Below are 18,678 nucleotides of genomic sequence, written 5' to 3'. Positions count from 1 at the left end.
CTTAAGTAGATCTGATGTGCAGGAGTGAAAATACAGAAGAAAATCTTCGCAGGACAGGGCGTACTTGAGAAATGAAGCGGGAGCACTACTTAACAGCACCATGGGAGATTTTATTCCAGTACAGAACAAGAACTGTTTGACTTTTTCCACTTTTTGGAATGCATAAATTAAAACTGATTTCAGCTTGACTGGTCAGACTGCATATTGACTCTTCAAAACAGAGGGATGCCGGGAAGGGTGAAGGCAAAAGGCAAAATTAAAAACATTCAAACTTAACCAATGCCATTCCGAGTCCTTCTCAGGGTCGCAATGTCATCACCGATGGTCTGAAGTTGTCTTCTTGTCTCTCAGAGTGGCAGTCAGATGATCTCACCACTCAAAGCTACCCAGAGGCCTGCAGCTTGGCCCAATTCTTTACTCTATCGTGAACGAAACACCCCCAAAGGTCCTTTACCATTTCCCATCCCTCCAACCTCTGTCCCGGGAAACGCTGTGTCAACAACCCATCGCCCACCTGCCCTCCCTGATTCCATGCTCCTGTCACTCAGCTGTCACCACCGCCATCACAAACAGAAACACACTTGCGTTGTGTATCTTCAGTCCAACTCAGGTTGACTCCCATGGGAGGGCTGAGACGGGGAGGAAAGGACAAAGGAGGGAAAGCGATTGGAGAAACATGGTGACAGATGCGAGATGTGTTGAGGCAGAAGAGTGAAGAAAAAAAAGGCAGGAAGAAAGACGTTAACAGCACCCAGATACTGTCAGTCACAATACACCCACCCACATACACCGGGTAGATTTATCAAACCAGGTCACTGGAAAACAGCTACGTCGTCATGGTGCAGAACCAGGAAAAAAAAATCTTTGATCTGTTTTGTAATGCACAGAAATGATGGGGTAGAGAAATCTCTCTTTCTCTCTATTCCTCCCTCTATTGTTCTCTCTCCCTCCTCTGTATTTGATTTAATGACTGAAACTCTGGATAAAAATAAATAAATACATAAACCATGTAATTTGTTCAGTTTAGGGATCATAAGACCTCAGGCTGAATGAGATTAGGTGAGATTTCTGGCTGTGCTTTGCGATTGGTGATAGATGTTGGCTAGTAATCAAGCAAGAAATGTAATACTTTCTACGGCTGCACAATTAATCGAATATTAATCACAATCTCGATTTCGGCTGATATATATATATATATATATATATATATACACATATATTTATATATATATACACATATGATTGACATGATTGACTGAGATAGAAACCCTGCTGCATATCAAACCATACGCTTCCTAAAGTAACAACATGACTCAGAAAAGGACCATATGCTGTAAAAATAATGGACATAGGGGGTAGAAGATGACGCTGGTAAGCCAGTGTCGTTTATGGTTGCAATAGCGCTAAGCTAAATGCTAAAGAGGAATAGTTGCAGATTTTTCAACTGGCTGAAGCCATTTTCATACTGTATGTACCCAAAATGTCACTGATAGGTCAATGCATGTTTGTGCAGGACGACATAAACAGAGCAGCTGATATTGGTAGTGAGAGCAACAAGGTTGCCAACTTTTCAGTCGTCACTGCTGCGCAATGGTTTGTGTGTGTGTGCGCGCGCTGCAACACCTGTCTTTCGATGTAATTAAAGGCGTTCCTTTGTAAGGATTCTGTTGTACTACAGTATTGAAGAGAAAAAAAGAATATCTGAATCCTAAAATTAAAAACCTACCCAGCGAATGAATATCCGAGTAGTCCAGCCCTACTGATTTTGATGTAAAGATTTGTATATTAGAATGTAGCACAACATGGACTTAAAAGCAGTGCTCTGTTTATGTACTGTAAATGTGAAAGTGCAATACAAATATTTTGTCCCTAAAATCAATGAATAATCTTGGTATCCAATCGTGATTTATAAAAATAATTGTGATTATCATTTTGGCCATAATCTTTGTTAGGCAGAGGAGCGGACGGCTGGCGGGTTGGACATCCAGCCAGTTGTAGCACATCACATGATGATGCTGTTAAACCCCAAAGTCTGCTTGCTTTCAGACCCCCAGAAGCCTTTGCAGCAGGGTCATAAACTCTGCCTTTTATCCACATCCAGCAGAGTGGCGGGGCACTGTGGGTGCAGCAGACCGTCACAAACAAAGCAGGTCATGCTGATACTACAGTATCATTTGGATATTAGGAATTGCAGGGTTTCTGCAGGATTTAACCCGGTTTAATCGCACTATAGGTAACAGGGGAAATTGGATGTGTTTTGTTTACTCCGAGGGGCGTCTCACATACACAGCAGCCGGCTGAGTCAGTCCTGGAAGGGAGCGTGACACTGCATCCGTAAATGGACTGTTAGGCGGATTTTTCCTCCTCTTGTCTCTTCTTCTCTAATTGCTCTCAGTTGAGACGTGCACATTCAGCTTGTTTTTCTTCCGCTCTTGCTTTCTTTCTGGTTATCTAATTTCAATAGATACCATTCCAGGATGTATTGTTGTCATTAGTGGGCCAGATTTCTTCAAAGAGGAGAGCTCTGCAAGACAGCGCCACTCATTTGTTCTCATTTGACTTCTCTCCATTATTCGCAAAGCAGAGGTGGCACAATCCCCACGGGGGCAGCGTTGCATTTTCACCTTGATTGCTTTTGGCTTCCTTATTTAACATGTTTCTCCGGCAGCAGCAGCAGAGGCAGCGCAGACAGAGCTGGTGTCACACACTCAGTCTGAAGAGCGCTGCTGCAAGACTACATTTACTGCTGCTGTCTGCAGAGCATCCATAGCCTTCTAGAAATAAAACAAGGATATTTTTTTTAGTGCAGGAGGAGAGAGGATTGGAAAAGCAACAAGGGCCTGGTCGTAGGCTGTGAGCCAGCACTGGTATTAGGTAGTTTGGATCGGACTGGACTGCTTTTGTGCACAGAAGTCAATTTGTTTGCGTGGAGCAGCCAGGCAGAGATTTGAACTGAGCTGCAGCCCAGGATCTGACATTTTACTTTCAGTAAGGCTGATTATATCTCATAATTTTGATTGCAGTTTGGGTGTAGAATGTATTATAATGCTGTGTGGTTAAATCGTTTTTTTTAATGGTCTTACAATTAAAGTTAATATGAACATATGAACATTCATATTGTAAGCAATGTGTCATGTTTTTTGTATTTCTTGTAAATAATTGTTTCAATCGATATATCCCCTGTCTATAAAGCAATACAAAACTAAATGTAAGGCACGTTGCATGTACAGCAGGTTGTGCATTTTGCTTTAACATGAACAGTTAATTCCAACAACAGTGCAGTAGCTTTCTTTGCCGTGGGGATAATTGTCAAAGCAGCAGTATAAAGCAGCAGCTCCATCATGACATTTTAGTTGTATTCGAATATATATATATATATATATATATATATATGTTTTTCTTTTGACAGTGTCATGCCACATGTGTGTCAGGGTGTCTACACGTGCAGCTGAAGTGTTCATCAATCCTCATTGTTTTCCAATTATTGATCTTTGTGCTTGTGGTATTTATTTAGTTTTAAATGCAATATCAACATATCTTGGCAGCAAATGGTTGTGGAGACAAACAGCTCTAAAACAGCTAGCTTCACTAGCTATGGAATTCTTCATGAAAAGGCCACATTTTCTCTCTCTTCCTGTATCTCTCTCTCTTACTTTGCTTAGAAAACCTCTTCAAATCCTATCTTTGTCATTACAGAAGCTGTGAGAGGAGGGGAAGAGGAAAGAAAGGCAGACAGAATGAGATAGGGAGGCAAAATGGATCATGTAATCACAATTTTGGCTTCCACAATTAATTATGCTTGGTCACGATGCTTTGCATTATAAGTTTCTGCTCTGGTGCAATAAATCTGGAAACTCTTTGACCAATCACAGGCATTTATTTTGGACATACTGTACTGTGATTAGCTGTTCCAAGTTCCCCATAAAGGCTACAGAGCAATTGGAGCATTTTTTTTTTAAACACAAGCAACCCCAACCTGTAATATAACTTTTTATATTTAGTGTTATTTCTAAATGTATTCAATGCAATATGAATGTCAAGGCCGTTTTTGTTGCAATCATGCATCATACCATATTTTATTTTTTTAACCAAAGATGGATGAATAATGCAATACATAATCACAATACCAGTATTGAACAAATGATTAACTATCATTTAGGCCAGTATTATGCATCACGAGGATGGTGTGAAGATGGAATGTGTTTGTGTGAAGGGGATGGTTGCTCAGGGCTTTTGAGTTTAAATGCTGACGTATTCACGCTGTACAACTAACTGATCACTAGCCTGTGTGTTGCAGATGCTCTGTGTAAATGTATGTGCAATAAGCTCCCTTTTTATTGTAAACCCACATCAAATGTTAATGATTTGCGACCGCAGGGGCTTCCTGCTTGATCTCGGGCCTTTCATCCTAGCTGAGCCAGCGCTACACACACATAAAGGCAGATAGAGTGAGAGAATGAGAAAGTTAGACAACCTAGTCCATTTGCAGTCTGGGAACGGGGCTCTGGCTGTGGATGTTCCTGATCAGATCCCGTCAGTAGGTCAGAGCAGGAACACATCTGATGAGGCACAGCACGACAACCTCACTTCTGATTACACCCACAGTGTATCAGGGAATTTCACCAATTGTTTTTTTTTTGTGTCATGTTGCGAAAAATAACGACATATAACGGTTTTAGCGTGGCGAGCATGTCAGGTCACTTCTAAGCTTTTAGGGTCACACTTTTTAATCTTACGGGGCCATAGTGTAATCCCATGATTTTTGTGAGCCATGGATTTGATACATTATGCTGCTTTTGATAAGGAGAGTGTACTTTAAAAAGATGATTATAATATTGCAATTTAGAAGCAGTGGATAAGGCTGTGCTGAAAGCAAAAACAGAAGTCGTGTTTACACAGCATCATAGAGATGTCTGTGTCTTTTATGATTCTACGCCACTATGAAGGTTTACCCCTCTGCAGCACAGAGATTCTTTGTACACTCCTGGTTGTGAACCTTCTCACTCAGGTATCAGAAATGGCAGCCATTAGACCCAGAAGAACATCAGCGCTTCAGTGTCAGCGTGAATCTTTTTAATCTCCATGTTAGATATAAAAGTCCTTCTGCCAGTAATAGAGTGAGGCCAGTGTCACCCTCCCTGAATTAAATCTTATTGTCATCACTGTCCTTGTCACCAACTGAATGAGGCCCCGTGCTTCATGCACTGTTACAGCAGAGGGTTTCTATAGTTAGCTCAGAGTGGGACAACAGCAGTACTGAGGGCTGCTGTTATTCCCACAGCAGGAACGTACAGAACGGTGCAGCTGCATTTTTCCTGTATTCTCACACTGTACTGCGCAGACCGTGAACATGCTCTAATGTCGGCCTGTTAGGATGATTCACTGCTGGTCGATGTTCTGCACACCACGCTGCCTGTGCTGCGGCTCAGTGCCATGTCTGTGATGACATCACACACGCATCTCGCTATATAAGGGAAAGTGATGGTGGGACTACGTCGCTGTGCGATTCGTGACTTAATTATTGCAGCAGCCAGGCTTCTGTGCAGCATCACAGGCAGGCATCAGAATCCCACTTCACGCTTGAGCCTGACAAGCACGGCTGAATGCACCATACACACCAGCTGCATGTTCAGCTGTAGGTCACAGTTTACTGGCGTCTTCCCCGCTTTATTTTTGTCATGCTCTTCTAATTCACACACATTGTCGATGATATTCCCCCCCTTTCCCTTTTCATATTTTGTCTCTGTATCTCTTTCTGTACCACTGAGGATAGAATGCAAATCTAAGATCAGCAGAGTGTGTCATGGCAGAGCTGTGGAGAGCTCAGAGGTATCTGCAGAGAGGCTATAACAGTAGCAGTGGTAGCTGGAGCAATGGGGGAATAATACACAGTGCAAAATTTAGTGCTGCGCCACCGATCTATTGTACTTACTGAAGGCTGGTTCAGGGCCGACAGCGTTAGCATCATGATGCAAATGCTGACAGAGCGGAGTGCGTGGTTGCTAGCTTAGTTGCCAGCTGCCATAGACATTTTCTCTGTTTGGACAAGAAGGACAGACAGGGCTAAACGGGAGCAGGGAAATGTGATACTCGTGTCAAGATGAGTTAGGGCTCGTCAACGGGGCAGTTTGTTAATGTTTGTTGTTGTTGCTATGTGCATGTTCTGTGTGCATGTGTGTTCAGGGTGTACGATTTCAAGACAACATCCCAGAGGAGAGCCTGAAGCCCTGAGGACATGCTGAGAGCCAAAGTGAAGCATTTCTCAGGCAGCCAGAGACACACACACACACACACACACACACAGCTACAAATGCAGAGGCATGCACAAGTGAACACATGCGCACACATAACACACCCCTCCATCATCATCAAGTCGCTATAAAAAGATGTTTCTCATGCTCATCACAAACTCCCCCCCCCTCCTCCCTCATGCCGCCTGTCCCCTACTCCAGCATATAATTTCTGCTGCAGCTTCACTTTGGATTTGTGAATGAAGTGCTGCTCAGTTAGTGTCCAGGAGCAGGCCATGAATAATGCAGCATCCCTCATGTGTTTCTCCAGCTGCGTCTTAATCACCAGCGAGGCTGTGTTTGTGTGCTAAGGTGATAGGAGACATTTGTTTTGATGTGAAGCAGAAAGGAGAGGTCACTAGCTGCATCACAAAGACTTCAAATGGCCTTTTGTCTTCCTCTGTCTTTGTTGTAAATAAGGATGCGTTCATTAAAGTGCACATTAGCCATTAGTCTTGTTTTTGTTGTGCGCGGGTTTCCGCTGCCTCTTTAATGTTAAGATGTTTTTTTTTGTACTCCATTTGCAAAAAAACAATCACTCCTCATGCAACTGGCTTGTGGTTTATACTGTCCATCTTTTATCTTGGATTTGCTGTTAATGAAGTATTGAAATAGGTGGTAGCATTTTTCTTTGATTGTTCAGATGTGTGTCTTAGCTCTTAAAAATTTAGAGGGCAGCACTTCTTGTGCCAGTTTTTTGTTTGGGAAAACCCTGCTTATACCAGGAATTCACAATGGCAAATCTTTATAATTGTATTAACCAGTTATTGAGTGAATACGTATTATTTTAGTTTGAAATGCAGGCAGTTATCAAAGCTGCATTAAAAGCTTTTGACCACCAAAGGGGAGGAACTGGAAGTAGAGGTCCCAGCTGCAGTCTCCAGTTTGAGCCTATAACGCTACCTTCACATTCAGCAGAGACATCCTGACAGAGATTGGTAATTGACTGAAGGCTGTGTAGAGCTGCACTAAGATATTCCTTCTCACTATCAGTCGTACTAGCAGGCCTTTCACATGACAAGGAATCATTTAATGTAAATTATGATATGAAAACATCGCTTATAGTTTTAATATGAAAATGATCTGTCAATATAACATTTAAAGCAGCATTAATAGATGTTTCTGGTCACTCTGGGGGCAGCAAAACAAGGCGTAAAAACAACACTGACATATTATCACATTATAAAGTCTCTTTTAAGCTCAGATTTGGTCTCCACCAACTCCTGAGGAAAATATCTGTCTCCTGAGCTGCTAAATGCTCCATTATATTCATTCGCTAGTTGCTAGGTAGCCTGCAGTAGTTTTATCAGAATCAGCTTAAAGACACTAAAACACTAGAGTCAGTGCAATCCCTTTCACGTATATATATTAATTTGATCAGTTGTTAAAACAACAATATTGATTAGTGCAGCTTTAAAAAAGATTTTTGGTTACACTTTACTATCTCCTAATGCTTTGGCTGGTGACACAGTAACAGTGATACCCAGACATTCAGGCTAAGTTACCGTATGCAACACTTAAAAAGGAATGATGCATCTATAACTTATTCTCTTATTGTTAATGAATGATTTTCTGTCTGAGCAAAACATTCATCACAACTATATGACCTCCTGGTAACGCTAACTCGGTAATACAGTGGGCAATACAGCACTGTAAAGAAAATACCTTTAAAACACCAGGGGCCTAATTTACTAACACTAGCGCAGTTTGCGCTGCGTCTGTAATGCGAGTTCGGTAATAGCGCACGCTATGCTTCCACATTTTGCGTAGTATTTATCAACCCTGACACCCATCAGGCAATCAGCGTCTTTCTCCGCCCACTAGACCGTAAATTGCGCTGTAGCAAAGCGGTACTTGTGCTATGATACGGCTGAGTGCAGACTGCGATATTCCCACTGCTGATGCTATGACTGTTTGAAATGATCCTGATGCCAGTATCTGTAATGTAGCGAGGAGTTTAACAACTGCTGGAATTGGATGTGAACGCTGAGTGGGAGATTCAATTTCATCTTTGATTTCTTCCAGTAACTCTAATATTGCACGGCTGCTTGATCTGTAACGCTAAATGATGTTGTGTTCACTGACAAAGTGTGATTCTTGTGTTAAAAATATTTTCAGTCTCGCCTATGTCTTCGTCTTGCTCAAATTACTGTTGCCATTTCACCAGCGGCATATAAAGGTCTACGAGGAAACTCGATTGCGGCTGGTTTAGACCGGCTTTTAAGAGGCGGAGAATTTCTCCCGCAGAATAGAGGCGCGCTCTTACTGACAGTCTTTGTAAATACCACGGAATATATAATTAGGTGTACTTTGCGCTTATCCTCCCACCTTTTTGGGTGGAACTCCCACTATCCCCACGACCCTCTCACGAACGCATATTGAAAGCGCAATTTATCTCTTCTCGCTCATGTGGCAGACAATCTGCCATTTTACCCAAGTGCGCCCTGTTTGTAAATAGCCCGCATCGGTAACGTCCGTCTTTTCGACCAATTACCGCCTGGAAACAGGCGCAAACGGCTTGATAAATCTAGCCCCAGGTGTGGTAAAAAAAAACTACTGCTTTTGTCCAGAGTGTCGGCTAGAATCAACACAAACTGAAAGTTACATATCGCCACTTTAAGTAAATCTTTTATGTACTAGTGATGCTGGAAAGCACATTTTGTACCGCACTATTGCTCAACTCCTGCCTCTCTCTAACAACCCATATTTTAACTGTACAGTAGTTCATGAACTATACACAGCGCTCATACATCCTTCTCTCCTGAACACTGGCACTTCACTTTAGTGAGATTATCCAGTGTTGAACATAGAAATCCATCACAGAGAACACAAAATGCATCTTTCCCACATGTGCCTCACCCCAGCGCTGTCCATTCATTATACTGAGGCTAACCCGAATGGTCTGTGATACAGTAGGCAGGGACCAAACCTCCTCTGTGGTTCAGTGAATTAGCCAATCACACGTGAGGAGTCCTTACCTTGGCTACTGAGCACAGCTGGCAGCAGTGATTTATGAAGCCCTTTGAAATTTATGGAAAGTTGTCACGTACAAAATTAAAGGAATGCTTCACAGAGCTTTTCCTCACCAAAATGTCATTATTATTTTGGAGGAAAAGTGGGAGAAATGTAGGAGAAAAGTGGCTTATGAATAATTGATTTTCAGCAAAAGAATAAATGCATTAATGCACAGTTAGCCTCCTCCAGGCTTTTCACCCACTTCCTGGCTGGTTTCCTTTATGACAGTCGGACAATGATAAAATGATTGATTGCTAATTTTAGAAATATGGGGCTGCTGACTGTAACAGTACTTTATGCAATGGCCCCTTCCTGGCTTCATACCCCCCTACTTACAGTGCCCTTGCTTAGACCACACCCATATTCAAACTCAGCCTTCATTTTGATCTCAACTACACACCTGTAAAGTTTTGTGACTGCATTTTGCACGGTTCTGTCCACAGACAGACAGACAGACAGACAGACAGACATACAGACAAACACAATCACAAGGTGAAAACAATACCAGCGATGCTGTCGCAGCTGGTAAATATTCATCTTAGCAAGTTATTTTCATTTCAATTTCCAACATAACTGTGCTTGCTTCAAGATTTTACATCTCTTTAGTCTTGTAACAAATAGGACTACTCTGTCTTATCAAGATCAGGACACATGATTTCAGACAATATAAATGTATGAAGTATGAGTCTACTACAGTAATGATGTTATATATATATATGTGTGTTATTTTATATATATATATATATATATATATATATGATGTTACACCCTTACTAAATGTCTGAGTGACATTACATGTTTTTTACCAGGAGGAAAAAGGTGGCGAGATAAATAAATGGGCACCTTCGTCTGAGGATCATGAATTCAGATAGAGCTCTCTCTTCATCCCTTCATGTCCATTGTACTGTGTACACAGATACAATCTGTTAAACTCTGAATCATTTATCAATGCATTACTTTCAGTACACTGGCTGGTTCCTCATCTCTCTGCCTTTGTGCACACATGTACACACACACACACACACACACGCACACGCACAGTCACTTGCACACGCACTCGCACTTGCACTCGCACTCGCACTCACACTCGCACTATTAATTTGGAAATACAAACAGGGTCATATCCAGGCAAGCTGTGCTGTTAATCTTGTGTCATCCTGCAGTTTAATAATTCATTACAAATTATGATGATTTAAGCACCTATATCAACAAAGTAATCAGATGCTATCAAAATGAAAATGAAAGATTGCCAATGGCAGTAAAAGAGTCAAATATTGGATACACCGTTATGTGTGTGAAGACTGTGCAACCTTCTAAATCAAATTCAATAATCAAACAGGATTTCCGCTGCACGAGTGTATGTTTTTCTAAAGCAAATAGGCCTACCTGTTTTTTGCATGTATTTGGAGATTTTCATTTCATTTATTTATTTAATCAACATTTCTGTAAACGTGCCAGTGTTAGCCAGTTGACAAATTTTCAACTGCAGTCCTTTGAAAAGATGTTTTGAAACCAGTGAGTTTGAATGGAGGTTGCAAAGCTACCTGTGTTACATGACATACTCCTTGCACTTATTTCCTGTGAAATCTTTAGGTAACATGCCAATTGCATGCAAAGTGTGCTAAAAGGAGAGCATCAGTCAGCTATGTAATAGCGCAGTAGTTATAAACTTATTTATTTATTTAAACTTATTTCAATAATGTACCCCTTTTGAAATATTTGTGTACCCCCTGAACAGTGCAAAACATTTTTGGGTAGAAAAAAGCCCTTATAAAGAAGTACAACGCTGCGCCTGTTTAGCGCTGTTTAGCTTAAAACCAACCTTGTAACTGAAAAACGCTTAAATGCTACCCTACATTTTCAAATTTTCTAGAATCCATCAATCCAAAAAGACATCTCACCTATACCCCCGCAGTACTCCAAAGTGTCCCCAGGGGTACTAGTACCCCCATTTGTGAAACACTGTTACTGAGCATGTAGTCTATTGCTGTGAGAAGATGGAGTTGTTCTGCATCCTGCTGCCCCATCTGCTGCCCCATGCAAGTCCCATTTCTCTCTTTCAGTGTATGTATGTGACAGAGACAGAGCAGGCTTTCATCAGGTTTTGACAGGGACTGAGGCCCACACAGTGCAGGGCAAAGTAAAGCGAAGCTATAGAGTACAGACTGAAGGCTTCTGCCTCAGCAGAGTTGCTCAGAGATGTGTGATGAAGCACTGTGAGGCTAATGTCTGACTGATACCTCACATTTCTTCCTGCACACAGGCAGACACTATATGCTCTTCGGGAATTAAATTAAGCATCAACATAAACGCACAAACCTCAGCTCTTTTATATTTTTATCAGGGTCAGAAATAAAACATGATATACAGCACACACACATATATGTATATATATATATATATATATATATATATATATATATATATATATATATATATATATATATATGCTGCTGTATATCAAGAGAATCAGAGAACATCCAGTTCAAAGTGGACCAACCACTAAATTCCACTCTTTTTGTCTTTGATCTACAGGAAACGAAGCCCATCTGCATCCAGGGATCCAAACCAAAAATACGACCAAAGGGAGGGGGGCGACTACTCGCAGTATGCCCCGACGGACGGCGGCATGCCCAGATCACCGTCTGACTATGGGGATGGGGACCCTCGGCGGGCTCCGCGGGGCCATCACATGTACCCAGACGCAGATGCGGCACGGATGGGTTACCGGGACCGGCGGGGCCCCGGACGCTGGCACTCCCAGGAATACCCGCTGGACCAGGAGCTAGATGGACCACCCAGCGAGTATGACCTCCAGCGGCAGCGCCAGGAGGAATTCCAGACGCGCTATCGCAGCGACCCCAACCTGGCACGCTACCCTGTCAAGCCGCAGCCCTACGAGGAGCAGATGAGGATGCACGCCGAGGTGGGCCGCCTGCGGCACGAGCGCCGCCATAGTGATGTCTCTCTGGCCTACACGGAGCAGGACGACCCAGGCCCCATCCGGCTGTCCCGTCAGCATCTCACCGAGCACCGGCCGCCAATGGCGGGACAGCGCTCCTACTCCGTTGACCGCTCCTCTCCTGGGCCCATTGGTCCCGGCCTCGGAGGCCACAGAAGCTCCAACCACAGCCCCCCGACGCCGCACCGTAGCCCCGTGCTGGGCGACAGATCTGGGGACCTGCGGAGAGGCGACATGGGTGGAGGCGGGGATCCCATGAGGAGGCAGCAACACCACTTGGACCCCAATTCAGCTCTCCGCAAGACCAAGAGGGAGAAGATGGAGAGCATGTTGAGGAATGACTCTCTCAGCTCGGACCAGTCGGAGTCTGTGCGCCCGCCACCCCCCAAGCCCCACAAAACCAAAAAGGGAGGAAAGATGCGGCAGGTGTCGCTGAGCAGCTCGGAGGAGGAGCTGGCCACCACACCGGAGTACACCAGCTGCGAGGACGTGGAGATAGAGAGTGAGTCAGTCAGTGAGAAAGGTAGGGGTCACACACCACCAACCTCACTCAGTCTGCTCTCTCTCTGCTTCTTTCTCTGTTTATAGATAGCTTTATTAAGTGTTACTTTATACCATACCATTGCACATTTCTCAGATGTTTTTTCATGCAATTCTAAAGCCATCCTGATCTAGTATTATACTGACATGATGTTGTTGTTAGGAAAGACAGATTTCAATTATAATTCAATTATTGTTGCTGTCTCATGTTGATATTGATTCTTGCAGCTGTTGATTCAGATATAACCTTGAGATTCCCCAGTCTACAGTCTATATATGTGCTTCGTCTGTTTGAATGTCTATATGTGCATTTGTGTGTGTCGGGCTCTTGATTTTCGAGGGTAGAAAATCTTTTAATTTATCAGTTGTTTTTTTTTACAACAACTGGAGATCTTTTAAAAACGTAAATGACAGAAAAATCAAGCACTTTGTAGATTTGCAGTGAAATGTTTGTTTTTCTTAGAGTGACCGGTGCATAATCAGTCGCTCATTTGTATTTTCTCCAAAGAAAATTCTGAGCGTAACACTTCTTAAATGGACTTTATTTACCCTAAACTGCGGTACAAACAGTGAGTTATTTTGGCGTGTGATAACATTGGTTTAAAACTGCTTTTTTTTTTATAGGATCCTGGCATTTTTTGTAAAAATCGTTGAAAATTCGAAAACAATGAGCCTTACATACGTGCAAAGCACTATTGCGTTCTATGTGTGTTATCTATGAATCTACTCTAACAGCTCCTGTGGCTAAGAGGAGGAGGCTTGTGCACAGCCAGATATGTTTCAGTGTGGATGGTTGTTTATGTGTGTGGCTGTGATTTGAAATGAATGTACATCTAACTGTTCTCAAGGCCTTCTCCTTTTTGCTGTCATCTCATAGCACACTTTGCCAGGTCGTTGCATAACTGACAGACAGAGGGAAGCAGGGAGAGGGCTGGGGTGTGGGTGTCTAGTGAAACAGGGTGAGCTGAGTTAACTCAGTTGCAGTGTATTTCAATGAGTAGTTTCATGTCATCACTGCTGCATATGAGTGAATGGATGTTATTAGAATCAAGGACATAAAAGAGCAGAGGGTGATTATGTGTTTTCCTGCAGTATTCTGTACCTCCTATGTTAGCCTTGACATCCATACTGTTTAGATGTCATTCATGGTACAGTGGCCCATTACAATGTGGCAATAGGAATATGGATCAGTCCAGTGGGGACGGGAGGAAATACTGATGGTGGTGGGGGCTAAGAGATAAAAAAGATGTCTCTCGTCAGGGTTTATACGTAGTTTACGGGGTTTTCACTGCCTAATCTACTAGTTTTACATTAAAAACTGTCATTACCCAAAGACTGTTTAAACATTAAAATAATAAGGGGATTATTTCTTCACGCAGCGGGTCCAGTTAACTTCAGTGTATGCTTGGTATTGACTCTGCCTTGCCCGTCTTGATGTCTGACTACGACAAGGAAATTGAATGGACATCAAATCACTCATGGCAAATGTCCTTCCTGCCTGGAGACACAAGCACACAGTCAGACTGACTGAATTAAGTGCCACTTTGCATAGGATAAACATCAAAAGCAATTGTTAAGGCTGTTAGCTTCTTGACTGCTCCACCTGGTTGACAGTTGTCGTGATTGCAAATTGATTTTGTCGTCAAAAATCACGGAGGCCTTTACTTTAGACATGTTAAAACCACTAAACACACAGGAAGGAGGAGGCACAGTTGACAAACGGAGGAATGATAGATAGAAGGTACAGTAGGACACTTTGCTTTTGTCAGTAGCACCAGACCAAAGTGCCTGCCACATGCTCAAAATGTTTAATCTAGAGGAGAGGGGAGGAATTCAGCTGGTCTGCTCTGTTATGTAACTGTTCTCCTTACTAAAGGAAGCCGCCCAGCACTAGCGCTACATTATTGATGTGGGAGTTTCCAGGTTTCCAGGTAGCCGTGGAACAAAAATAGTGAGAAAAGCAGGCTGTTTTGAGGGTCAGAGTTTCTGTTGTTTCTGTCTCTGTGTGAGAGAGAGAGAGAGAGAGAGAGGGGGGGGGGGAACAAAGGAAAGAGCAGAACTATTGACCTGAATATGTATAGCAAACCATACTAGCTACAGAATAACCTCGGACAGCTGATTATGTGGAGCTATCTTTGGTCTTTATTTAGTTATAATTGGCAGTTTCATTAATTTATGACATAATTAAGGCTGCTGTGATATGGTGTATAAAGGGAGTCCAGTAAATGGTTCAGAAAATTCTACTGAACCATTTATTTTAAACCAGAGTGTCCCTGTTTGCACTCTGTCAAGTTGACTTAATTATATAACAGACAGCAGAGAGGGGATCCAAACTCTAGTGTGACATTCTAACAGCGGTAAAGAAAGTCCGTTATGGCAGAGCATAGAGTTTACAAATGGAACAAATGTAGCATGCCATAGATGAATTCTTTTTTTTATGCTGCCAAAAAAACACAAACTGTGATTTACACCCACTTTTCAGTCTAAAAAGCTGACCAAATCAAGGAATCTTCCTGCATGTACTATAACATGCCACAACCAAGCACTCTTTAATTAGCAACCGTAGAGAGCGCTTTCCCCCAACCAGTGAGACAAGGCCAAAAAAAATTAAAATGAAGAAAACAGCTAGAGCAGCTAAGCAAAGAATTGTAGTTGCATTTGAGGCCACAACAGGAGAGATGAGAAAAAAGGGCACAAAGCACCTTTTGGCCATATGTGGCCCGTCAGCATCGTGGGATTTGTCAGCTTGACTGGGCCAGGAGATGGGTGTGTAAAAGCGTACTAAGCAGGGTGCATGCCATGCCCTCAAATCTCCGTCACCCCCGTGCTTAGCCTCTCCTGGCCCAGTCAAGCTGAGGAAGGAGGAGGGCTTGATGGGATGAGAAGGAGGGGAGACCAAGGAGAGGAGGAGACTGGAGGAGAGAGGCTGTGCCAGCTGTAATGGGCCTGGCTCGTGCCTGCGAGCGGTCAAGACTGATTTATCACGGTGGTCCTCTCCCTGTGTTTTCCTCTTTATTGATTCCCCTGACATGCCGTCTCATAATAGTGCCCAACAGACAGAAAAGGAGAGGCTGGCTGGCTAACTACGGCAGAGAGGTGGACATTGTCTAGTGACAGCCTAAGTTACATCCTCATTAATGGCTTTTGGGATCAGTTTTTGCACCTCAGTAAGTCTGTTGGGTTTGTAGTAGAGCTGGGCCATCATGGAGAAAATCAAATATCACAATATGTTTGTCAAAATACATCGATGTCGATACTGCGGCAATATTGTAGTGGTTGACTATTGGTGCAATAGGCAAACAGTAAAACAACTACAACCACTTTACTGTAAAGCAGCCTTAAAAAAACAGGAAAAGACAACACATATATAATATCACGATATTACGATATCAATCAAATATTTAAGACGATATCTAGCCTCATATATTGATTTTGATATAATATTGATATATTGCCCAGCCCTAGTTTGTAGTCTGTGCTCTCTAAGCTGGCTATTATATATTATAAAATATTCGTTAGGTATAGGCCTTTTTGCTTTAGAATATAAGTTCATGTTTTAAGATCTGCTGGGGTTTAACATGACACTGTCCTGTACTACATCCCTAGCATGGTGACTATGCTTAAACACACACACAGTTCAACCCCTGCCTCTTTTCTTCTCTCGCCCCTTGAATTGTAGTAAAAACAGCATCAATAATTAATGATCCAATTAATAGTTTACACTGGTTTTTATTGAGCTGTCAAAGTGATGGAGAGCCTGCTGCTGGTGAACCCTGCTACTGCCTGCGCTCCGCCTTCGCCCTGAATCAGCATTTTGTGGGGCCTCGGAGCCGGGGCGAAACGGCAGGGTTGGGCGCAGACTGCTGATGCTCACAATTTATGGCCGTGATGAGTTTCCTGCTCCCTGAAAACAACCACACAGTGCCTCGCCGGGGATCAGTGCCCAATTGTGGTGTGCCACTGTTAATAAAGCTTCAGGGAAAGAAAAGAGGAAAGGCTGGATGTACCTCCACGTTGGCGCCCACTCAAATTCTTTTTGACAGAGATTGAGTTGGCTGGGGGGAGGTGGAGGGGTATGATGGGAAGACACAGAGGTGGAGGTGAAACTGTGACTGAACCAACATTGAGTTAAGCTGTATGTAGCATCTAAATGTAGTCTATCTATATATAATAAATGCAAACATCTCACTGTCTCAACATATATTTAGTTAATTTTACATGATATGTTTGTTCCTAAATAAATAAATACATGCAGGCCTTAAGCTGTTTGGGCTATCATGGCCACATTAGGCGAGTGACTTGTTCAATGGAGAGTGTCTACCACTCTGATCTGGCCTCTGGTGTTTATGCTGCTGACAGAATAGCAGCTGGTAGGCAAAGAGGGTAATCACTGTTGTCAGCTGTTGGTTAGAGGGCCGCAGAGGGCAAAGCCTGTCTGGGGACATCCATAATGTTTTATCACAGTGCCTAACTGGGTACAGTAAGTAGTTTTAACACTCCCCTAGACTGATGGATGGATGGTGATAGCAGAGAGAAAGAGGGAAGAAGGACAGGTTTTTTTTTTGAGTCAGACTGACCTTGCAACTTAGTCACAACCCCGACGATGAAAAAAATAATCGTAAGTGTGGAAATGTCATTGGAGAGTGTTTTACTGGCTGGTATGAATATGGATATTCATCTTAAAAGGATTGTTTTGAAACAATACAAAAAGCAAAGGTCAGTGATGCTGGAGGTGAATCATTTCAACATCACCCCCAAAGAAGTGCAACATTTTGGCAATATAATAATGTGCAATTATATCAAAAGCTAGGCCCCAATTTTCTAGAATAGTGCCACAAAAAATATGCTGAATCAAATTGATTGATTGACACAAAAGCATGACTTTATTAAAGGATAATTCCAGTTTTTGATTTTGATTTTGAAAAACAAAAACAATTGAGAAAGATAATTCTTTTGCACATTATTTGCAAAAATATATTCGTGATTTGACCAAAATAATTGTGATTATGATTTTCCCCATAGTTAAGCCCTAGGACAAAGCTATGAAACTAAAACTCAAGTTTAAAAAAACCCTAAACTATCAGCTGTGTTAGAAGACTTGGATATGTGGCTGTATTTGTTCACAGTGGCACTATCTTTAGACACCATTCTTCTCCCGTGCAGCTTCTTTTTTCTATATTGAAAATTCCTTCCTCTTTACCCTTGTAATCTCCAGCACCCCCTCCCCCGCCCCCTTCGCCTCCTCCTCTACCTCCAGGAGCATATGCAGGCGATTTTTATGCCTTTCCATCAGAGTTCCCTGATTTCCCCTTGAATCTGAGATTGACTCCTCAGCCAGATAATGCTTGAAGGAGGCCTGTCCTGCATAGATCCATTAGGCTCTCCAGCTCTTTGCAGGGGAAGTGAAGTGTGGGAAAAGTGATGTATATGTCCCAGGGGGTTTCACATGCCCTTCCTTGAGGTTCACTCCAGCTAAATACATACATACATTCACGCAAGCACACAAGTATATCAACAACAGCACATATACAAGTGGGTCAAGACCAGGTTCTGCCGCATACAGACAGTCAGCACCAATTAGGATTGTTGTATTGTTTAAATTAGTACAGTGACCCAAAATTAGTTACAGACGGACCCCAAAGCACTTAATTTGCAGCCCCACTGTATTGTATAGCCTACTACTGACTTACTGTGTACTTTTAATTCAGAGGAAAACATTGTACTACATTTACCTGACAGAGAACGTTGCAGATTTAGATTTTACTAACAAAATAATACAATTGAAATGTGGAGTAATCACAGACATATTGTGGATAGAAATGTCTTTTTATTGAGTTTCCTCTTAGCAAAATGCTCTGAGTGAATTTAATC

At 42.5% G+C, this 18,678-nt stretch overlaps 1 protein-coding gene across 50 annotated transcripts in view; it reads left to right on the top strand.

Annotated features, from left to right (window-relative positions):
- rims2a (regulating synaptic membrane exocytosis 2a) overlaps nt 1–18,678 on the top strand; it is a 188,833-nt gene that overhangs the window by 77,976 nt on the left and 92,179 nt on the right. For all 50 annotated transcript variants that reach the window (XM_039807126.1, XM_039807129.1, XM_039807131.1 and 47 more), the window contains one exon: nt 11,841–12,790. In XM_039807126.1, the coding sequence (XP_039663060.1) occupies nt 11,841–12,790 (950 nt within the window). The remainder of the gene's footprint in view (nt 1–11,840; nt 12,791–18,678) is intronic.

Source organism: Perca fluviatilis, chromosome 7, assembly GCF_010015445.1.
Source record: "Perca fluviatilis chromosome 7, GENO_Pfluv_1.0, whole genome shotgun sequence".
Lineage (NCBI taxonomy): Eukaryota > Metazoa > Chordata > Actinopteri > Perciformes > Percidae > Perca > Perca fluviatilis.
Note: the sequence above shows the minus strand (reverse complement) of the source record. Positions and strands in the feature narration are given on the sequence as shown.